At 61.4% G+C, this 22382-nt stretch overlaps 5 protein-coding genes across 5 annotated transcripts; 1 reads left to right on the forward strand and 4 right to left on the reverse strand.

The window, feature by feature from the left end:
- Positions 1-302: 302 nt before the first annotated feature.
- Positions 303-1570, reverse strand: VTJ83DRAFT_1054 (uncharacterized protein; the record flags this gene model as incomplete). Its single annotated transcript, XM_071007171.1, has 3 exons — positions 303-833; positions 941-1377; positions 1522-1570. 3 exons carry the CDS (start codon positions 1568-1570, stop codon positions 303-305), a joined length of 1017 nt encoding a protein of 338 aa, XP_070870407.1.
- Positions 1571-5397: 3827 nt separating this feature from the next.
- Positions 5398-8400, forward strand: VTJ83DRAFT_1055 (uncharacterized protein; the record flags this gene model as incomplete). Its single annotated transcript, XM_071007172.1, has 2 exons — positions 5398-8044; positions 8120-8400. 2 exons carry the CDS (start codon positions 5398-5400, stop codon positions 8398-8400), a joined length of 2928 nt encoding a protein of 975 aa, XP_070870408.1.
- Positions 8401-10303: 1903 nt separating this feature from the next.
- Positions 10304-12356, reverse strand: VTJ83DRAFT_1056 (uncharacterized protein; the record flags this gene model as incomplete). Its single annotated transcript, XM_071007173.1, has 5 exons — positions 10304-10800; positions 10898-11919; positions 11996-12095; positions 12183-12227; positions 12335-12356. 5 exons carry the CDS (start codon positions 12354-12356, stop codon positions 10304-10306), a joined length of 1686 nt encoding a protein of 561 aa, XP_070870409.1.
- A 762-nt stretch (positions 12357-13118) lies between these two features.
- VTJ83DRAFT_1057 (uncharacterized protein) lies at positions 13119-14856 on the reverse strand (the record flags this gene model as incomplete). Its single annotated transcript, XM_071007174.1, has 5 exons — positions 13119-13354; positions 13431-14157; positions 14213-14284; positions 14415-14435; positions 14806-14856. The coding sequence occupies 5 exons, from the start codon at positions 14854-14856 to the stop codon at positions 13119-13121; spliced, it is 1107 nt and encodes a 368-aa protein (XP_070870410.1).
- Positions 14857-16103: 1247 nt separating this feature from the next.
- Positions 16104-18747, reverse strand: VTJ83DRAFT_1058 (uncharacterized protein; the record flags this gene model as incomplete). Its single annotated transcript, XM_071007175.1, has 3 exons — positions 16104-16311; positions 16388-18607; positions 18722-18747. The coding sequence occupies 3 exons, from the start codon at positions 18745-18747 to the stop codon at positions 16104-16106; spliced, it is 2454 nt and encodes an 817-aa protein (XP_070870411.1).
- Positions 18748-22382: the final 3635 nt, after the last annotated feature.

The following is a 22382-nucleotide window of genomic DNA, read 5'->3' on the forward strand; positions in this document are numbered from 1 at the left end:
GGTTGAAGCGAGTTGCTGCTTATGGCGTGTTACCACCTTGTATTACAGCGAACGCTCTGCTGGTGCTTTCCCACGTCATGCTTCAGACGTCCCGGGGGCCGTGACACGATGTGCACGTATTGTTCGTTTCTGTTCTCTGGAGATGCCTCCGCGAGCCTGCCAACCGCTGACAGCGGATGGTGCCCTTGGTCGGCCAACGCTCGCTCTCCATCCGCGCCAAGACCGATTCCCCGATCACGTCGCCGGCTTGACCAGCGCCCCGGGGGGCATCCCAGCCTTTCTCCGCCCGGGGCAAGCCGTGCTCACGAGGACGACGACGCCTTGGAAAACGCCTCGGCGGGCACCAGCGCATTCCCGCTCTCGCTCAGCCCCCACAGGTTCCGATACCACAAGACGGCGCCGGCCACGAGCAGCACGTAGTAGACGACCGACCAGAGGATGCTCGGCCTCTTGCCGGCCCGGCCGCCGCCGCCGCCGTCGTCGTCCCCGTCGCCATCCCACGCGGGCTCCACCCGCCCGTACACCTGCGGCAGGCCCATGCCGTTGCAGAAGGCGTGCACGGCGGACACGGCGAGCAGCGAGCCCGTGCGCAGGAAGAGGAACGAGGCGTAGGCGCCGAAGAGGGTGGTGTAGGCGAGCTGGAAGAGGGAGCGGGCCAAGGCGGCGGCGGCGGGCACGCGCGGGTGGGTGAGGCGGAACTCGTAGTAGTGGTGGACGTGGGCGAGGCCAAAGGTCAGCGGGGCGCAGAGGACGATGGCGGAGGGGGGGCATCGGGCGAGGAGCAGGAGGGGGAGGGAGGCGGCGCGGAAGAGGAGCTCTTCGGTGATGGGGCCCTGCAGGGTGTGTCGTTTGTCGTTTGGTTAAAGCTCGTGCGTTCTTGGTCGTGGAGAAGAAGGAATGAAAGAGAGAGAGAGAGAGAGAGAGAGAGAGAGAGACCTACGGCGACGTAGTTCCTCCAGGCGGTCCACTCGCGCCACAGCTCCTTCACCGGCTCGAGGCGAAGCCAGTCCCTCCAGCCCCGGTCGACGACGAGGTAGCCGTAGAGCGGGCCCAGGAAGAGCAGCGCCGTCAGCCCGAGCGCCCGCAGCGAAGCCCGCGCCGCGAGCGGCCACAGGCCGAGCAGGTGCAGCGCCTCGCGCGGGCCCGACCCGCCGAGGCGCGCGAGGACGGCGTAGGTGGCGGCCGTGCAGAGCAGGCTGGACAGCACGACGGAGCGGACGCGGGCGCGGATGACGGAGGGGGCGTCGCGCGAGAGGGTCGGGGACGGCCGGGTGGCGGGGGAGAGGTAGAAGGGGACGAAGTAGCCGAGGGCGTACAGGACGAGGACGAGCGAGGCGGCCAGCGGGGTGATGGGGGGTGGCGGCGGCGGCGGGGCATCTGTGAAGAGGGGAAAAGGGGGGGAGGGGGGAGGGCCGCCGGGAAGACGGAGGAGCAGGACAAGAGCGTTAGCCAGGCGTGCCTTTGCGGGAAGAGGAGGCGCTCTGTACGCCGTCGGGGTTCATGGTGGGGGTTGAGACGAACCCTTGTGCCACGGATTCAGCCGGCGGAGAGCGTCGGCTATGGCTGGCATCTTGGGCCGCGCGCGGTGGTGATGAAGGGCCCGATACCAGGGTTCCGCGGTGTCTTGGTTTGGTTTGGTTTGGTTTGCTTTGCTTTGCTTTGCCTTGCCTTGCTTGCTTCAGAAGGAGGGGTGGGGGGCGGGCGGTGCAACCCGATCCGGATGCCAATGCGCGACCCGGGCTGAGGCGCCGTCAGAAGAAGCGCCGATGTCGTCTGCCGCGTTGGACAGACGAGACGCGAACCGGTGGGTGCCGACACAAGAAGCGCGCACGCACACGCGCGCGGGGGAGCTAGATGGCTGGATGGAGTGGGCAGCGGTTGCGGCTGTGGTTGCGGTTGCGGTTGCGGTGGCTCTGGTCCAGGAACCGCCGGCGTGGATACGGGGTGCCGCCGTCGGGGTTACGACTTTGGTTCCCACCGGGATAGGTCCCCTTCGTTAGTGTTGTGTTACGGTGTGGGCGCCTGAGGTGGTGGGCGGATGCTCCCGTGCTCCACCCGGAAGGACGGCCAGATCTGATCGGGGCCTTGGGCAGTCTTGTGCTGCGTAGATGTGATAACTAGTGCTAGTACACGGTAGGATTTTGACGATGCTATTCTTGGGGCGTGCGGTTGGAACCGAGTGAGACAAAAGCCTGGGTTGATGCCGTCTTGACCTGATGTTGCACACAGCGAGGTGGTTCCTCTGCTAGGTGGTACTGCTATACATAACTACAATATTTCTTCTCGGCGTCTTTTGCTCCAGTACACGCTAGGACGCTTCCTTGGTTGCTTGTCCCAACCCGGGCACCGTCGGAATGCGGAATGTACCCATTGTCAAGCTCCCGACAATGCGAAAGTACCGGATGTAGACGATCGCTTTCGGCGCCCATGGGACGGACACGGACCAAAGGGTTCTTTTTTTTGGTTTGTTTGTTTGTTCCCTTGCTCCAGGTCGAGGCTGTGGCAACACGAACGCAAACGTTGGTCAGCCTCGCTCGGTGGCATCATCCCTCACGAATGAAGAAGCCCCTGTTTGACACAATCGTCGATAATAGTGGTTATGACTGGACTAGTATGTACGTACGCAGTACGCAGTACATACACAGTACACAGTACACAGCACACACTTTCCAGCGTTGCTTCAAGGGGGTCCACCGGCGATGATCCCCATGTTCCCTACTGCGTACACAGTACGACGCAAGAGGGGGGTCACATTGGGTTGTTGGGCGAGCGTTGAGCATCCTTCCCTGATCCTCCGGCCACGGCATCAAGGAGCGAGCCTTTGGGCGACCGCTGCGCGCGCCAAATCCGGCGCCAGCCTATCAGGGACGCACAGGCGCGTCCTTCTGAAGGGCCGGGCGACCCACCGCCGGCCCGCTTGGCGCTTGGCGACGATGGAAGGGGGGCCCACTTCCCCCTGCCGAGACTGTGGCTTGCATCTCTTGCGTGCCAGAGCCGCCACCACCGTTGGACACGTAGCCAGCGATACTCCACGCTCCCACGCATCATGAGCACGTCGCCGAGCACACGATCTGGGACCGCGGGACGGCCTCTCGTGGGAAATAGGGGGGAGGGGGGGAGGAGGGCCGGAGGGGGCAGAAGGGCCGAGGAGAAATTGCTACGCCGTGTAGTGTGGCATTGGAAGAGGAGGGCAATTTCACCAGTGAGAGAGTGTTGGCTCAACGACGCTGACGCCGCCTGGCCGCCGCCGGCGTCTTGAAGGGGAAAAATAACCATAGTTCGAAAAAAAAAAAAAAAAATAGGTGCTGCAATCAAACACGCACCCGCCGGCGGTGCCCGAGATTGCTACTAGTAGTAGTACAGTGAACTAGTAAGGTACATGCTACGACTCATGGTATGCAGGTACAAGGACGCTGCGGATGTACTCCGTCACAAGTAGTCAGTTAGTCAGCTCAGATCTCGCAGCTCCATGGAGGTTCCCTGCCGGAGCTTCTCCTGTCTTTCTTGGCGCACCAAAGCTGCACGTCGCATGGGAGGCTTTCGAGGATGCCAAGGGCGACAACGCACCGAGCTGGCATCCGCCCGCCGCCGGCGAGCCAAGCTCAGGTTCTTTGGGCGGGTTTCGGGTGGAGACGCCGCTCCGCTCGACCCTCGACCCTCGACGCGACATCCCAGCATGCCCGCCCGCATGCTCCCACCGCGAGGCTTGCAGAAGCGCACCGAGACGCGTCGCTGTGTTTGTTGTTTGTGGTGGCCGTGGTGCGTTCCGTGTTCCACTGCCGTGGCGCCTTTTACGAACGCGACGCTCCGCACGTTCTGCCAGTCAGGTCCAGGAGATCCCAAGAAGCGGACGACGGGAACCGGGGGATTTTTTTGGGGTTGGGGTTTTTTTTTTTTTTTTTTTCGGCGTTGGCTTCCAGGATTCCAGCACCAAGTCAACGCCGTCGGCTCTTGTTGTTCGCTTGGCTTGGCCCAAATCCCGGACTGACGGGGGTTGGTGGGGGGGCGGACCAGAAAGAGAAACATGACAGGAGCTCGGCCGAGGTTTCTGGCGTCGGTCGACCTGTGTTCTTTTGGGAGGAAGGGAAGGGGTGGGAGGGCCGGCACGCTGCCGCTCCTTTGTAACCACACTAAGTAACGAAGGGAAGCCGGGGAAGCCAGGGAAGCCAGGGAAGCCAGGTAGGTACGACGTAGGTAGTTAAGCCAAGTCAGTGCGCTTCTTTGTCTACCCAAACGAGACAACCCCCCCCCCCCTTCCCCCCGTCCCTCAAGTTCGCGCTAAGACAGCCCATGCAGGACAAGCAGGGTAAGGCAAGAGGCGACCCAGAAACTGTCCGGAGAAGTCCTTTTGGCTGCGCCTATCGCAACCCCTGAACGACCCCTTCCCTCCCTCCCCCCCCCCCCCCCCCCCCCGGCCGGAACCGTCTTCGTCGGTTGTCGGACTGAACTGTGCGCTGGTAAAATTAAGCTCTCAACGTTGCTCCGTGCTCCACGAAGCAGCGGTCAGCTTCCCTCGCCGATTTCACTTCAGCGTTGACGAGCCAGGGGGGGTGAGCTCTCTCTTCTCTCTCGTTCTCGTTCCCTCCACCCCCCCAAAAAAGGCGCAGGGCATCCACTTCTCGGTGTTTCCAGGTTTCCGCGTTTCTTCCTCGACGTTTCTCTCTCCTTCAGGTCTCTCGTCGTCGTCGAGACGAAACACCAAGGAGACCCGGAGGAGGCCAGAGATCGGACGCTAGGTGCTGGCCGAAATTAGGCGCCCGTGACCATCGCCCGACCCGTCCCAATTCCTTGGGTTCGCATTGCTTTCATTGGGTCCCGGTGCTTGGTCAAACGCCGGCCAACACCCTTCGCCGCCATGCTGCCTTGATCATCCGTCGGGTCATCCTGTCGCTCGCTTCAACACGCCCTCTTGTCTGTCGTTCAACTCCAACTGAGGTTGTTCTGCACCAACAACCCCTCCTTGCCTACTACTGTATTTTTTTCTTTTCTTTTGGCGCACTCGTTATACGCCCTCGTCCATCGAGACGACTTAATCGCTATTGTTATTGTGTTTTTTGACTGGTTGCGGATTGCCCACCATCACCACCATCACCACCATCACCACCACTCCCTCTCTTCCGCACCAACGTCAACTCTCTCTCACACGCACACGCACACGCACACACGCACACTCGTTCATCAACACCAACTCCGACCAACAACATCCAACCCAACCTATTCACTCGTTTCTCCGGTCGCACGCATGACCTGCCTATGGGACAAACCTGACCGTCGAGCCCATCCTCATCATTATCATCATCGTCATCCGTGCCAACCCAACCCCGGCTTTGACGGTTTGCCCATCTTCAGGCCTCGCCGGCCGCCGCCACCACCACCACCGCCACCACCTTCAGCGCCATGTCGGCGCCGACAACCCGACATGGCTCCTCCACCCCCGTCCCCTCCAATCCCGACCGTTCCAGCTTGGGCTCCCAGACCAGCAAGCCGGGCATCCGGCTTGTCCGCTACTCGCCGCCCCGTCTCTCCGACGCCGACGAGCGGGCCGCCAGCCAGGCCTCGTCGCGGGAGCACGCCGCCAGCCGCAGCTCCAATTACAGCGACAAGCTCCCCTCGGGACGGTCGAGCTGGAGGGACGACAGGACAGAAAGCCGCGCCTCAACGGTTCAGGGGTCCTCGGCGCTGCCTTCGCCCATGTCGCCGGGGTTTTCCTTGGCCAAGCCCAGGGATGACCAAGTTTCAGGGGTGAAACCGCTCGCCAGCCCCTCGATCGTCAGCCCCTCCATCACCAGCCCCACGTCGGCTACGCCATCCTCGATCCATCTGAGGTCACCGTCCGATGTTTCGTCGGCGTCGTCGTCCGTCACGGAGCCGCGGCGCTCCCGGCCGACCGAGATCTCCACCAACCCCAACGCCGCCTCCCAGCGCACGCGCTCCCAGTCGCGCCGGCGCCTGCGCCTCGCCGTCCATTCCAACGGCACCTTCTCGCTGGTTCCCGACGACAGCCTATCGGATCCCCGCGACAGCGTCGGCGGGAGCAGCCTGACCAGCCCTCTCACCCCGACCGCCTCCCGCACCCCGAGCGCCCAGGACCGCCCGTCGCTCGACACGTGGAGCGACCGGGGCCGCCGCGCGAGCACCCCCCTGACCCGCTCCAGCACCACCATCCTCGACCCGTGCGACACCCCAGAGTCCCAAGCCTCTTCCTCCTCCTCGACCGCCCACCCGCCCGAAGACGCCTCCTCGGCGTCTCCCTGGAGCTATCGCCTCGTCGGCGGGGTGCGAAAGGTCCCCCCGACCCCCGAGAAGAAGGGCAAGCGGCGGGCCTACAGCCTATCCGAGTCCTCGTCCGAGACCCAGCTGGCCCCCTTGCGCGAGGCCCCGAGCCCGACCAACGAGGACGAGCACGAGGGCGAGCAAGACGGCACGCCCACCCGGACGGTCCTGCCCAAGCCCTCCTTCGTCTCGGACCTGTCGGCCCAGACCGTCGAGACGGTCGACGAGACGGCCAACTACAAGGTCTACGGGCCCGCCTCCTCCGCCCAGGGCTCCAACGACAGCCTCGCCTTCCACCGCGAAAGCACCTCCAACTGGGAGGTTCTGGGCCCGTCGTCCCCGGCTCCCGCGCCCTCGAGCGGCCCGCCTTCGACCCACACCGGCAGCGGCGACGACGGCGACAACAACTACGTCATCCACGCCGCCTCCGAGTCCCCTTCGTCGTCCCTGGCCACCGTCATCGTCAAGAAGCCTCGCCCCTCGTACTCCCACGAGAGCCTGCTCGCCGCCGCCCCGCTCCGGCCGACGAAGAGGAGGTCCAACGAGAGGTTCGGCTACTACAAGCAGCGGTCGCGCGAGACCCTCCGTTCGCGCACCAACTCGCTCCAGTCCGTCTACAGCCAAACCTCCAGCCTGGTGTCGAGCCAAGAGCCTTCGACGACGGCGGCGCCGCACCGCCACACGTGGACGATCCCCGAGCAGCCCTCGTCGCGTCCCACCAGCCCTTCCGAGCCCTCGGGCCCGACCTCGCCTCGCCTCCCCGCCCCGATGCTCCGCTCCCACCCCCCCGCCCAATGGAGCTCCAACCTGTCCACCGTCATGTCCGAGAGCGAGCCGGGGAGCGACCCGGCCCGCTCCGTCTCTCCCCTCTCCGAATCCACCGGCACCGGCACCGGCACCGGCCCCGGCCACCACCGCCGCCGCAGCAGCATCGGCTGGGTGAGCTCCCTCCACAGCCGGCAAATGCCCAGCATCTCCTCCTCCATCCCCATCGCCGAGCACGACGACGATAGCAACGAGACCAACGCTTCCCTCGAGCGGCCCCAGCCCGCCCTCACCCGCGCCGGCGGCCCGTCCTCCCAAATCCGCATGGTCGTCCGCGACCAAGACGAGCACGGCGACGGGCTGGCCGACCTCGACCACCGCCTCGACCACCGCCCGTCGCGGTCCGGCCTCTCGGCCCTCTTCAGCAGCGGCAGCAACGGCTCCAACTGGAACCTGCACTCCAACGCCAGCTCGCGCGCCAACAGCCTGACCTCGTCGGCCTTCCCCGCCTGGGCCCGCGTCTACTACGGCTCCGGCGAGCGGCGCTTCCTCGGCCGCCGCCCCTCCTTCCTGACCCTGTCCGACAAGGGCTCCGAGAGCCGGCCCCCGAGCTCGTGCGGCGTCCCGCGCAGCGACTCGCCCGCCTCCGAGAACTTCCCCCAGGCCATCTACAGCCCGCGCAAGCGGCCCCGCGAGGTGCATCAGCACCACCACCAGCAGTTCGGCACGACGGCGACCGTCACGGCGAACCGCGCCTCCGTGGAGATCCGGCCGGTGCAGCCTTCGCAGAGCCACCTCCACCAGCACCCGCACGAGCACGGCGTGTTCCGGACGCTGCGCGAAAAGACGTCGAGCATCTGGTCCCCGCACCTGTACACGGATCGCAGGGCCACTCGCTACAGCGTTTGGGATCCGCCGAGCGTCAACTGGGCCGCGGATCGCGGTTTGTTTGGGAGGAGGAACGCCCAGGTGGTGCTGTTCCTGGTTGGCTTCATCATGCCTTTGGGTACGTATTCTTTCCCTCTCTCACTTTTCTCTCCCCCAACATGTCCTAACTTTTTGTTCTTTTCCTTCGTTCCAGCATGGATGATCGCCGCCTTCCTCCCCCTCCCGCACAACCCCAACTCCCCCAAATCCGTCGAAGAGGGCGCGGCGGCCGAGGACTCCGAAAAGGACAGCCCGATCCACCAGCGGACCTCTCGCCACCAGCGCAATCGGACGCGCGCCATGGACGAAACGCGCTACGAAAGCGCCAGGTGGTGGCGGAACCTCAACCGTGCCATGTCGGTGGTCGGGCTGCTTCTCATCGGCGCCGTGGTCGCCCTGGCGGTGGTTGGGGCGAGGCAGGGTTGGGGGGAATGAAACAAAAGAACAAAAGAACAGAAACCAAGAAAAAAGAAGTTGGGCCGGGGGAGACGAGACGCCACTTCGGCTCAGTATATATATATATATATATATACTCTACACAATAAGCACCGCTGCAAATACAACCACAAGAGGGACGACCGTTACGAACCGTATCGACGACCAAAGAAAAAGGAAACACGAGACCCAAGAACCCACGACAAGAAACGGGTTAGGTTCGGGGGGTTCGTTGTGGAAAGAGAGGAGGTTGGTTGTTTGATTCATTTCTTTTCTCGCGCACATTCATGCCGTGACGGTTCCTCGTTTTCTCTCTCATTTTGTTTTCTTCTTCCCTCCCCGGGCGCTCATCCCGCGTCATGGTGTTTTACACGCCTACGGATGGATTCCTCGCTGGCCGGGCCAAATCTCTTTTCTTCGCCTACCACGACCTCTCATCCCAAGCTGTCAACACCGTCTCTCTCTGTCTTTCGCTCTTTTCCTCTCTCTCTCTCTCTCTCTACCACATCGTCGTCACCATCATCATCATCATCAGACACGACCTTTTGTTTTTTTCTTTTTCTCTCGCTTTGCTCTCATCGCCTTCGTTTTGTGTATTACCACCCGTATCCACATTTTTAACTCTATCTCAATATCGGAGGGGAGAACCCCGAAACCCTTGGGGTCGGAGTAATGTCCGGGTCCTGGAAGGGGGGGGGGATCCTCGGTTTGGGTTAGATAAAGGGGAAAAAAAGAAAAGAAAAAAAAAGGAGGAAGGAACAAGGTGGAAAGGAAGGGAATGGATACCCCGAGGATTTTGGCCTTTTTTTATTCTTTTGACATTTTGTTTCGGTTGCCTCGGAGGTTTTTCACGGGGGGAGAGGGAGGATTCTTGGAGTTTTGGAACGACGGCGGTACATCCTTTTTTTAATGACCTTCACTGAAGCTTTGGCTATGACTTGAATAGTTACTTGATGACGATCTCATTCTTCTATTATTTTCCTTTTCCTTTTTTTTCTTTCTTTTTTTTTACCACTTTACCGCTTGTCCTCCCTTTGGCCTGCCTGACCAAAGGCAACCTAGACCTCTCTATGTCTTCACACAACCTACACGCACACGCCCCTGCTGGGCGTGTTGGTGTCTAAACCTAGTCTCTAGTGTTGTTTCTTTTCCTATAGCTGGGTGGGTTGAGCGTTTGGGTTGATGATGATGATGATGGGTGTCAGACAGCCTTGCTGCTCTGACCTTGGTTTCTGGGACTGCGTCTCGGCCAGCCGGTCCGGTGTGGAGGACTGACGAAAAAAAGCCCTTTGCAGGAACAGAAAAGGATGGGCGTGTGGGAGGGAGAGACGACGATGATGATGATGGTGATACTGGAAGGAGGAGAAGCGGGGTTTGCTGTATAGGTTAGGTAGACAGACGACTTGGGTGTGTAGCACACAACGCGAGGTCACACTTTATTCCGAGCTTTTTCGTGACCGTCCCTCCTCCTCTGGCAATGTTCAACGTTGTCGTTGTTGGGTGCAGATGTCCCTTGCCGCGATCTCTCAAAGCCTCAGCAGATCAACGCCCCCCCCCCCCCCCTCCCCCCCCTGACGCCCAATGCAATGCTGCTCCCCCTACCATCTCCATCCATTAGGTTGAGACGCAAGAAAGACGCAAGACGGTTGGCGTCAACGTCTCCCCCCGCCCTTTTTCCTGGTTTGCTAGGTAACTATAACAGCACCCGCGCACGACTCCATCCAGAACAAAAACTACCACCGGAGGTTATGCACCACGTGTCTATCTATGCTGCGCATCCAAACCACCTGCTCCCGCACAGCCCTTCCCCAAGCCTCCATCCTCTCCACGCCAACGCGCCAAACTCGGACAACGCAACCCTCCCTCGGTGAGTCGGCAGGTGGAGCCAGACGTCGTCCTCGCTTCACTGCCCTGTTCTCTTCTTGAGCTCCCCAAACGCCTCGCTCAGCTCCGTCTCCAAATCCGGTGTGATCCCCAAAACCGGCGTCCTCGACCGGAGGATGCTATCGTTGCTATCCGTCGACCGACCCAGCTGCGGCCTCTTCTCCCTGAGCTCCTCTTCCTTCGACTTCTCCTTCTTCTTCCCCTTCCCGGCGGGCCCCTCGCCGGCGGTCACGCCCGCGGCCGCGTTTCGCTTCTCCAACGCCTTCTTGAGAGGCGCCTTGGTGCCGGGCACGGTGAAGAACGCCATGAGGGCGGCGGTGCCGACCAGGCCGTAAAAGTATACGCGCGACCAGGCGCGGAAGGAGCCGCGGAACTCGAGGATGAGGAAGGGCGCGACGGCAAAGGAGAAGGCGAGCTGCGTCGTGAGCCACGAGGCAAAGTCGTAGTACTTCTTGCTGGGGAGGGGCGCGCCGGAGCGCGGGTCGAGGAAGAAAGGCCGGATGTTGCGGCGAAGGTCTGCGGGACGAGAGAGGGGGAGGTTAGCAAACGGCGGAGCAAGGCAGGCGGCGACACGGGTCGGGGAAGGCTGCGTGGTGAAGAGAGCAAGACGTACGCTTCGCGACGTTCTGGATCAGGGCGCCCAGGACAAAGGTCAGGTAGTAGCCCGGGTAGAAGCCGTGCCAAAACGCCGACGTGACAAACGTGGCCAGGGTGGCGCGGAAGCCGGGCTTCTTGCCGCGAGGCGTCACGCGCAGGTAGACGTAGTTACGCAGCCACTTGCTCGTGTTGATGTTCCAGGCATCGAGGTAGCCGCGCGTGTTCTGCGCCGACTCGACCCTCCAGGGGTCGATGTTCTGGAGGCGGTTCCACGAGACCTTGCCCGTCGCGGGGTCCACGCCGTTGTACCCGAGACCCGCGAGGATGCAGGCGCCCTCGGACATGGTCCAGGCGCCGTAGTACTTGGTGCGCGCGGTGAAGCCGACCAGGTGGAAGATGAGCACGCGGGTGAGGAAGCCGTGCGTGAGGAAGCCGTCGGAGAGCAGGGCGTTGGGGCTGAAGTAGGCCGACAGCTTGAGGAAGGCAAAGATCCAGAGCAGGCCCGTGACGAGCTTGATCACGGCGGGGGTGCCGCTGCGAGGGATCTTGCGCTTGCGCCTCGTACGCGGCTTCTTGGAGGGGTCGACGTTGGCGGGCACCTCAAACATGGACGTGTCGAGCCAGCGGCGGTACTCGGCAAAGTCAAAGGCAGGACCGACGAGCATGCTGGGGAAAAAGAAGACGAAGCCGGCGTAATCGAGCAGGCTCGGCAGTTGGGTCAAGCGGCGGTCCTTCTGGAAGTCAGACAGCTCGGCTTCGGGCAGGAGGCCGTCGGCCACGTTCCAGCAGAAGGCGCTGAGCTTCATGACCAGGACCATCTGGGCGCCCGTGACGTCGACGGACCGGGGGCTGTTGGCCGCCTGGCGCGCGATGTGGTTGATGCTCATGTGGCCCATCAGGAAGACGAAGCCGACCCACGGCATGTAGGGGGAGCCGCGGAGATATTTGGCGATGGCGTAGGCGCCGCCGGCGGATATGAGCAGGGTTCGCAAGCCATCCCAGAGGTCGAAGAGGCCGACGAGGTAAAAGACGGCGACGCTGGAACCTCAGCCGTTAGAATACGGGTATTTTTTTTTTTTTTTTGGCGGGGGTCGGTGCGGATGCCAGGACGCACCTGATGGAAAACAGGTTCTTGTAAGCCGGTCGGGCATCGGGGACTCGCTTCAGGACGCCGGCGAGGGGGTACGACAAGAGGATCGAGAAGATGAGTTTGACTGTAGGGGGGGAATTCACGAGGGAGCCGTCAGAGCCAGGCGTGCTTCTTCAGGAGCGGCAAAGACCAAGGGGGGAGGGCATCGTACGCTCATCGGGACCGGCGCCGAGCTTGTCGCCGAAGTAGACAAACGCTAGAGCCGGTGGCATTCCGCGTTAGCCATGATAGGGGGTTGTTTTCTCTCTCTCTCTACTTCTCCAGGGGGGGAGGCAGGCATAGCAAGCCAGGCAAAGCGCATACGTCTGTTGATAAAGGAAAGCATGTTGAAGAAGTTTGGTGACGAGCGTTGCGGGCGGCGGCGAGCAGGCGGCTTCTGAGGAGGATTTGCTCAGTTCATCGGGAAGAACGAGGTCGTATCCAGGCCCGGCCGTCGGAGATGGCTCCGGGCTTGGTGTGGTGGATGGCCGTGGCGGGCGAAGGGGTGGTCGTCAGACGATGTATGATGGGCTCGTTCTGGGACCCGACACTCAACTTCCAGCGCGGGATGGAGCGGCGGTTCGTGGCAGAATTGAGACAGGGACCACCTTTTCATCAGCCGTGACATCACCAAAATCCCGGACCTGGCTGCAAAGCACGTGGCTCTTGGCGCTCGTGCGATGGGGCCCGGGGCCTACCGCAGTTGGCATATGGCACCCAGGGTTCAGGGTCCAGGGTTCAGGGTCCATGGTTCAGCACTGCTTGCTCTGTTTCTCTCTGGAGGTAGAGTTGACCATGCAGAACCCAAACTCTGCCGAAAAACCAACCTTCAATAATACTTGTCCTACTGTCCGTTCAACCAAGCCAACGTGTTGCATGATGTTTTTTTTTCCCTTCTTCTCTTTCCCAAAATAATAACAATAATAAAAAAAATACACACATCCGACGTCCGTCCATCTGTCTCATAAACTACCGCAAACCACAAATAATAATGGTTCTTTTTTTATTTCGACTTTCTTTTTTTGCCCCTTTTCCTTTCTATTAAGTCATCTCCCGTAAGCCTCCCTCCCTATGCAGTCCTCCTCAGCCCAACCTCTCTCCTCCTTCCTCAAGCCTGAAGCAGCTTTACCAGCTCGGCAACAACGGCATCGCCCATCTCACCCGTGCCGGCGTTCCCGCCCAGATCGCGCGTCAGGGTGCCGTTGTCGATGGCGCGGCGGACCGCCTCCTCGACGGCGTCAGCCTCCTTGGGCAGGCCGAGCGAGTAGCGCAGCATCATGGCGACCGAGAGGATGGTGCCGATGGGGTTGACGATGCCCTTGCCCGAGATGTCGGGGGCGGAACCTGGAGGAAAAGAAACCCTGTCAGCTTCCGAGGGGGAGGAGGGGTGGGGTGAAAAGGGGGGGGGGGGGAAGCATACCGTGAATCGGCTCATAAATGCCATTGCACTTGCCCTTGCCGTCGGGGATGCCGCCGAGGCTGGCGCTGGGGAGGAGACCGATGCTGCCCGGGATGACGGAGGCCTCGTCGCTGATGATGTCGCCAAACAGGTTGCTCGTGATGACGACGCCGTTGAGCGCGCGCGGGTTCTTGACCATGATCATGGCGGCGCTGTCGATGAGCTGGTGGCCGAGCTCGAGCTGGGGGAACTCCTTGGCAAACACCTCGGAAACGACCTTGCGCCAGAGGCGGCTCGTGGCCAGCACGTTGGCCTTGTCCAAGCTCCACACCTTGGCGGGCGGGTTGCGGGCGAGGGCAAGGAACCCGGCGAGGCGGGCGACGCGCTCGATCTCGGCGCGCGTGTAGGGCTCCGTGTCGAGGGCGTAGCCGGAGCCGTCGTCCTCGGTGCGGTCGCCAAAGTAGATGCCGCCCGTCAGCTCGCGGACGACGACGAAGTCGGTCCCGCGGCAGACCTCGGCCTTGAGGGGGGACCGGTCGACGAGCGAGTCGGAAGCAAAGCTGCACGGCCGCAGGTTGCCGTAGGTGCCGAGCTCCTTGCGGAGCTTGAGGATGCCCTGCTCAGGGCGGACGGGAGAGGAAGGACCCCACTCGGGCCCGCCGATGGCGCCGAGGAGGACGGCATCGGCGGCCTTGGCCGCGGCGAGAGCCTCGTCGGTCAGGGGGTCGTTGTGGACGTTGATGGAGGCCTGAGGGAGGGGTCAGCAGAGGTCCCAAAAATGGCGAGAGACGCAGCTGACGTACACCGCCCATGAGATGCTCCTGAAGGTTGAACTTGCCCGCCGAGGGGCTATGCTGCTCAATGGCTTTGATGACCTGTCATGGCCACGGTCAGTCGATCGGCGTTCCAACCCTTTGGCCCTCTCATCACGGCCCGCGCCATCATGAGAGCCAAGGGGGACGAGGAAGAAAAACCCCTCGACCCCTTGCAGGAAGACCAACGCACCTTGACGGCCTCGGCGACGACCTGAAAAAAAAAAACGACAGTTAGTTGAGTCCACGCTGGCAGATTTCGACGACCTCTTTTCCCATCCCTCATGTCCCTCCTTTTCTTTTCCCCCACCACCGCCACCACCACCGCCGCCGCCGCCGCCGCCGCCGCCGCCGCCGCTGCCACCCTGTTCCTGCGGCTGTCTTCTGTCCGACCGTCGGTCCTTCTCCCATTCTCATTCGATCCAACGGCCATCGACCTGGTGATCCTCGAGACTCCGGGACAGTGACCGCACCTCGACCAACCCTCCACAATTCCTTCCCTGGTAACCACCACCAAAGCCAACCCGAGCAACCAACCAACCAACCAAGAGGAAAGCCAAGAGATCCGGCGAAGATGAACATACCTCAGGACCGCAGTGGTCGCCACCAAAGACAACAATGTTGTGTGTCGCCATAATGAAAGAATTTGAGAGAGGCCTGTGGCAGGAGCTGTCAGTTGTTGAGGATAGCGACTAGCATGGGAGCAAGGCTGTGTGCGTGTGTGTTGTGTATGTCTGCGTCTCTCTCTCTCTCTCTCTCTCTCCGTCTTCGTGTGTGTGTGTGTGCGTGTATGGCGGGTGTGACGGGAAAGAGGAAGAAAAGCTCGGAAACTCGAGTGGATGAGGCCCGGTGGCGAGTCCCTCTTCCGACTTGTTCAAGGTGCACCGCGTCGTGCTTTTGTGCTTGCTGGGGCTGCACTGAGGTCCGTGTCGGGGATGGGGGGGGGGCGGTTCCATTTGCGGTTTGCTTACCTAGGGTAGGATGATGGAGGGGAACGGAGAATGTGGTGGGCAATGAGAAGGGCACAGCAATTGTCCTCTTCACGATCCGGGCTGGGAGCTAGGGAGGGAAGCGGTAACACGGACGATTTCGAGGTCAAAAGTCAAAGTTTCAAAGTTCGTTGTGTAAACCCAATTGAATTGACCTCATACCATAGAAGCTCGCCGTTCGGACCCCGCCTTCCGAAGTCGGCCCTCAGCGTGGGGCGGGTCGGCAATCCCTGGCGCCCGCTTTCCGGAGCCCCGGCCCTCCCGACTTCGCCCCGGGGCTCGGATCGGTTCAGGGGCTGTTCTAGTGCAATTGACTTCAAGTCCCCTCCGTGTTGTAGGTGCAAATCTCACAATGCAGCCATCTAGGCTGGGCTGGCGGCCATCAAGGATCCACGAAACCAGCACGCTGTCGCATCATCACGAGGCAGGGTTCATGACTCGAGTGCACCACCATCATCAGCATGGTCGTCATCAAAAAGTCATATTCGCTATTGTCGACTCTAGGAGAATCTAAGTTTCATCTAAAGGATCGTGTCTTTCATCCCATAATACGTCCATAACATCAATCAGCTAATATGGCAGATGCCTCCTATCCATACGGCAAGAGGTCCCGGGAGGTCATCCCTCATCCGCGTGCTGCTGCGATGTGACCGAGTTCCTATCCAGAAACGTTGCTGAGGCCAGAGGATGGCGTGAGCTCTCTGGCTTGTGCCGCCAAAGGGACAGCCACGATGAACCATCGCCAGCTGTATGCATAGGGATAGATAGTTATATATAGTCATGATAGTAAAAAAAAAAAAAAAAAAGATCAGGTCATTTCCAAACGGCGAGTTTGCTTGTGCAGCGCTCCCTTCTTGGCGCTCGCTTCAAGGGCAAGAAGAAGGGCTTGATCATCACCGGTACGACTTCATCGACTTCCTCGCCAGCGGCGAGCCAAGCGGTCCCGGTGGCCCTGTCGGGCCGGAGAAGCTGCTGGTTTCACGGGGTCTGCCACCGTTGACGTTGGGGAGGTCGGAACAAAAGGCGCAGATGTATATCGATGGCATCGTGCGCTCCGTGATGCTCACGCACGAGCCATGGACGTACATCTCACAGGATTCGCTATAGAGCCGTTGCGTTAACATGCGACTGTCCCGACAGCAGAGACCATGGAGGAAGCGGGGGAAACAAAACTCACCACTGAACCAGCAAATCCCCCCTCCCCACCTCCGCACGATGGCAGACGCATCTGATGTTCCTCGACCCCCGCGAATCCGTCGGCGTCGGCAGGCTTGATTCGCTCAGCGTTGTCGGCGACGACGTCGACGGGTGGCGGGGATACTGGCTCGGGATGACATAGCGCTGCTTCTGCTGCCTGGCGCTGGCCGCTGCGGCGGCGGCGGCTTGTTTCTGCCTCGTCTCGCGCAGCTTGCGGAGCTCGCTTAGCGCGTCGCCCGAGGGCCTGCGCGTCGGGGTCGCGTCGTCGTTGTTCGCCACCCCCTCCCCGTCACTGTCAGCCGCGGCCTCCTTCCCCCGGGGAGCTCCCTGGAAGCTCCGGTAAGAGGATGACGTAGTGATGCTGCGCTGGCTCATGCTGCGCTGCGGTTGGTGGTAGCTGTCGAACGGATGAATCGTGGTCGGCTTGCGAGGGTCCGGCAGCGCAAACGAAGTGTTGCGGCTGGGGATGATGATGGGTTCGTCGTCGGTCGAGGACGAGTCGTCGTCCGAGTTCCATCCTGCCTGGCGCGGCGCGAGCGAGTACGTGCTCACTCGCTTGCTTGCGCCGTTGCGGGGCTCGCCGTCCACCACCACCACCGTCGTTTCGACCCGTGCGCGACCGTTGGCGTCGATCATGAAGGTGGCCTGCGTCCGCATCTCGGGGCCCTGGAGCTCGGGGATCGAAGACAGGCTGGCGAGGCGGTTGTGGTTGGGGTGATGCTGGCTATGGCTGCTCTTAGGGGGGGATGACCTTCCGCTGCTGGGTCGCTGAGGCTGCGATATGACGGGCTTGTTCGCATTGACGCCCGCGTTTCCTACCAGCTGAGGCCGAGGTCGGGGAGCCAGAGGCGGCAGCGGCGGCCGGCCCGCCGTCGCCTTTTTCCCGCGGTGTTCGCTGAAGCTGCGAGTGAGACCAGGACGGCCGCCCTCCTTGGCCGGAGAGGTGCCCAGGACGCGGTCCTGCTTCCGAGGCGTGGAATCCTTTGCGCTGGCCGAGCGGCGCAGCTCAACCTTTCCCGGAGCCTTCGGTATCGGAACTCCTCTATCCAGCATGGTATGGTCCTGACTGGCTGACGCCGCCGCCGTCGAGCTCAGCGGGGGGTGCATGGCGTGCGAAAACGATACGGAAGTATCGACCGCGGTCTGCGGACGGCTGAACAAAAGCCCCGGATTGACGCCACCGTTGGCGTCCCCCATCCCAAACCCGTTCTCGAGAGGCGCAGCAAAACTGGCACCCAGCATAGAGGCATCCGCCGACGACGCCACGAGCATGGACATGGGAGGCTGCGAGACGAGGGTTGCGGCGTGGCCGTCCGCACCGGATGTGTGCGCATCCGCGTTCGGCGCCAGCCCGCCGGGGCTGGGCAATAGCTGGGCCGCGGTCGCCCAGTCCACGGCTCCCGAGACCTGATGTAGCGCGGGGGTTGGAAAGACGCCCGCGCCGCCAGCACCAAAGTCGATGTCCATGCTCGAAAGGCTGGGGTCGGCATCCCAAAAGGACCTGTGGGCTCCGTACGGCCCGGCGGCGGATGCCGAGAGCGGGTAGCCAAAGAGGTCGTTCTGCGAAGCCACGAAGCTGCCCGTGCTCAGCTGTGGGGTCGGTGACACAAAGTGCGTCTGGGCTCCATGGTCCTGGTCATTTTGCATGATGCCGGGCTTGGGCACAAGCTTGCGCTCGCCCTTGTGAGACGATGGGGGCGGGGTCGCTGTCTGGCTTGGCGGGTCGACAGTGATGGTGCCGCGGCGGGGCTTCTTCGCAGACCTGTCGGCCAGCTCTGCGGAACCAGCGTTGACAGCAGGGCTGGTGCGATCGAGCGTCGGGGTACGCAGCGGGTTCGGAGACGAACGGAGGATCTTGGACGGCTCGACCGAGGGCAGGGACAGGCTCGGGGCGGGGGAGAGCTCGTTGACCGGGACCCCAACGCCCAGGCCGATTCCGTCGACGGAGGACGACCGCCTCTCGTCCGTGTCGCCAGAGAACGGGGTGGGGGGTCCAAGGTCGGGATATGCCGTCTGACAGCCTCGAAGGTTTCCCGGGGTGGCGTTGAAGACCGAGTACTCCTCGGCGAATCGGGGAGTCCAGCCGGTCGATTCGTGCCGCCCGTGAGTCGGCTTTGGCGTCTCAAAGACGGGGCTCGGCAAGGCAGCAGATACCGGGGTCCGCTGAGGCGTCGGAGGTTGGGCGGTAGAATCACCAAAGCTACCGTCCGTCAGCATTGCGACGAGACCGGGAGCTGGAATTCCGGGTGCGTGTGCGGGTGTGTGGGTGTGTGGGTGTGTGTGGGTATGGGAGGAACAATGGCGAAGGACGGACCTGGAACCTGGGTGATCTGCACTCATAGCAGAATGATTCTAGCTTTCTTCACAATATGACCCGGTATATCACGGCATGAGATGCCAAGTCTTTGCTGACAGAAGTCGGGGGAGAGGAGAGGTCCAGGAAGGTGGACAGGGGCCAATGAGGTGATCGCCGGCGAAGAACACCAAAAATGTGTTGATAGTCGGCGGTTCCCGGTGCGGAAAAGGATCGGTACGGTCTCCAGCGGTGCTCGTCGGACAAGGATTGAACTCGGAACGGCGAGCCTGCAAGAGCAAGAGAGGGAGGAGGGCGGGTCAGCAAGACAGACACGGCATTTTTCCCTTGATTTTTGGCGGGGCCGGGGGACGGAATGGAGGCAATGCGGAGCTGTTCACAAACCTTGGTCAGGGAGGGCGTCGGTCAGGACGTCCAACGGAACCGGCTCGGTCGTCAGGCCGTCTGGGAGGGTCTCGGGATAGACACTGAGACGTCGTGATGATTTGACAAGGTCGTTGCTCCAGGTTGAGAGAGGGATATCTGTCAATTGGTTGGGGGGGGGGCCGAAAGCTGCTGTGGTCCGCAGCGGATGACGGGGTGCAGGTCCACGGGTCTGTGCTGCGCGCGGGTTGCAGCCGGAATCTGGAAGCGCTGGGCGGCGCAGCTGCTCCCTCACCGATGATGGATGCTGACTGGGCCGAGATAGGTACCGTCGAGATTAACGTTACGGGGTTTTTGTTGTATCGAACGTAACGCGTACCCGAGCCCGGTGGGTGGGTGAGGTGGGTTGGCTGGTTGAGCTGTCGGCACCTCCCCCAGGTACCTGACCTGAAGTTACCCGACCTTGGCGACACCACGCGGAAAAGGCTTCCAGGTTTGGCTCCAAGATGACCGCGAGGCGAGTTGCTCCCGGTGCCGACGTGTGGTGGGCAGGGCAAGCAACGGGACCTGGTAATGGGTGGGAGCAGGCGACGAGCTTCCAGGTTGCCTGACGGACATGGAAGGTAGGTAGGGAAACGATCAGAGACAGGAACGGGGCCCGGCTGCAGCACGAGATGTTGATCTCTGCCTGTCCCGAATCGGGGGTGCCCCGAAAAAAGGCGGCTAAAGCAGGTCAAACCCAACCGACGGCTTTGCTGGCGGGCTTGGTGTGCATCATGGAAGGTACCCGGGACCGCAGCACATCCGGGTACGGTTGTTCCAGTGGGGAGTGTGGGAGGGGGGGGGGAGGGGGCTGGCGGTTGGTGGATCAGGTGCAGCAGCGTTTTCTTCACAAGCACCCCCGGAACGGAGTTTGGATTGCATCTAACTACCGTCTCGCAAAGATCTGGCAGAGACAGGATGAGCTATGCTCCCTGGCCTGTGGTTCACGGCAGCAGGGCGAGCTCCAAATTCCAATACTATAGCTGCAAGGTGGGAGCGAGACCAGGAATGCCCTGGAAATTCCCAACCGTCCGTTCAACCGTTGTGAAGTTGTGTGAATCTCCAAAGTCACTCGGAGGGGTCCGGATTAGGCAGTCATGTCGACCCCACCACAACCCGCCCTGTGCAGCTGGCAGGAACAGAGACTAAAGGACCTAACGTTGGTGCGGTGAGCGAGCCAACAGGCGGTATGAGATGATCCATGATGATGGATGAAGCCACTTGCAATCCAATCCACCTTTGAAACCAAACCACCGCCCGTCATTTCGGGGTGCCCGGATGGATCTACCGTACCTGAGGCACCTGCTACCTAGTAGTATGTACACAATGGGTACCGTACGGCCCAGAGCATCCATCACTCGCATTACCAGAGGTCGGGCGCCCTTGGTTAGGTTCCTTTCCAAGATGGGATCTTCTCGAAGCCACCAGCACGTCAGAAACGGGGTGTGGACGGCGTGGTTGAATTGGCCGGGAGCTCCGAGTTCCAACCCGCGTCGGCTTGTACTTACGGAAGTTCCAAGACATGGGAGAAACAACTCACAACGCACCGAAGCCAGCACCGGCTTTGCTCCCCCAAGGCAGCAGCCCCAATCAGCTCAAGGGCGGTGGGCCAGGGCTCAGGAGATTGTCAAACTTGGGAAAGAGCCAGCGTTTCTCGCCCAGCTGAATCCCCTTGCACAGGGAAAAGGGCAGGCGGGAGGGAACGTGGGATGCGGACCCTTGCCGGGCTGGGTGCCAACCAATCAAAAGGCCTCAGAGTCTCAGCAACGACATGGGGACTCTTGTGAGTTGGAACTCGACCTGGCTTGTCCATCCATTGAGCGAGGCCATCGACACATCGGCATGGGCCTCGAGCGATGGTCTCCCCTTCTTTCTTCCTCTCGCCGTGCTTTATCGCCTTCCCCCCTGCCCCCTAGGGACCTCTGCATAGGCCACCGTATTTTTCATGAGACCTCCCTCCAGGACCTAGCCACGAAGGCGGACAAAAAGACCGGTCATCCGGCGGATATCAAGCGAAGTGGGCCAGGGCGTCGACGACAGCCTGTACCTCCAAGGGGATGAGGCCAGTCCAGGGCTGCATCGCCACCAACCGAGAGCATAGCCTGCCCTGTGATGGCCAAAGTCACGCAGTCATCGAGACCCGGCTGCCCAGCGTCCAGCCGGAGCATTTTCTGGGCCCTCAAATCCCCCCCCCCCCCCCCCCCAGGGTTGCAAAGGGCGGCCTGTGAGGCTTGTTGGGTTCCTGCGTCAATGCATGCAATGCGACCACCTGGATGGACGTCGCCGGTTGGTTGAGGGAGACATAACCTGCCGATCCGGGGTCAGCTCGGTAGACAGAGAGCGTCTTTGTCACGACACGCCGGCCCCCAGTCCCAGGGCATTCTGCAAGTCTTGTCACCCTCGTCTCCCAAGCGTGCGGTTCCCAATGCGAGAGGTTGCGCCAACAGGGCTGAATCTGGAGAGGCCAGGGCGATGGTGTCCCGGAATAGCATCCCGGTGACGACATCGAACCCAGCGACGAGCGGGCGAGCTGAAGACGGACGTACACAGCGCGTGAAGCCGCCCAGACATGATGATGGCTGGGCTGGGAAGCGTTGCTGGGCCCAGAAGGCCGACATGCCAACCGGCCAGTTCCGTATCACGAGAGACGACATGGAGACGCAATCTGACTGGAAATCAAGTCTTCTCATTCCTCCTGAACCCAGAGCAGGCAAGCCTAGGTACCTAGCGTTAACTGACACCCCACCCTCAGTTTCCTCCTCTTCCTCCCCGTTACCCCTCAGTCTGCCCGGTGCATTCCTCCTCTTGTGATGTTTCCAGGTATATCAACAAACCGTTGCCATCCATTTTTTGTCCAACGAACTGCCTCCCAGCCCAAGCAAAGATCCCAACACCAATCCACCCCTCCGCTGCCCCCAAACCAACGAACAAGCTATCTAAGTGTGCGTGTGCTTATCTACCCGACCAAAGGATGAGTGAGAGAACAACTAATGTAGGACCCAGCTACGCTGTAATTAAGGGTTCGTGCGAAGGAGCGAAGAGAAGTGAAGATGGAAGAGCAAAAGCAAAGGCAAAAGAAGCAGGAAAAGCCAGCCAACGCAATGAGATGTGAAAAAGAGAAAAAGAAAACAGCAACTGAGGCATCAACAGGCAAAAAAAGAAACGAGAAAAGGGATAAGAAGGCGAGGGAATGGGGAAGCAACCCCAATCCCACAACTCCCTACCCTAGGTGCAGAAGCAAACGAGAAAAAAAGAA

The sequence above is a fragment of the Remersonia thermophila genome, chromosome 1 (genome assembly GCF_042764415.1).
Source record: "Remersonia thermophila strain ATCC 22073 chromosome 1, whole genome shotgun sequence".
In the NCBI taxonomy this organism is placed as follows: domain Eukaryota; kingdom Fungi; phylum Ascomycota; class Sordariomycetes; order Sordariales; family Chaetomiaceae; genus Remersonia; species Remersonia thermophila.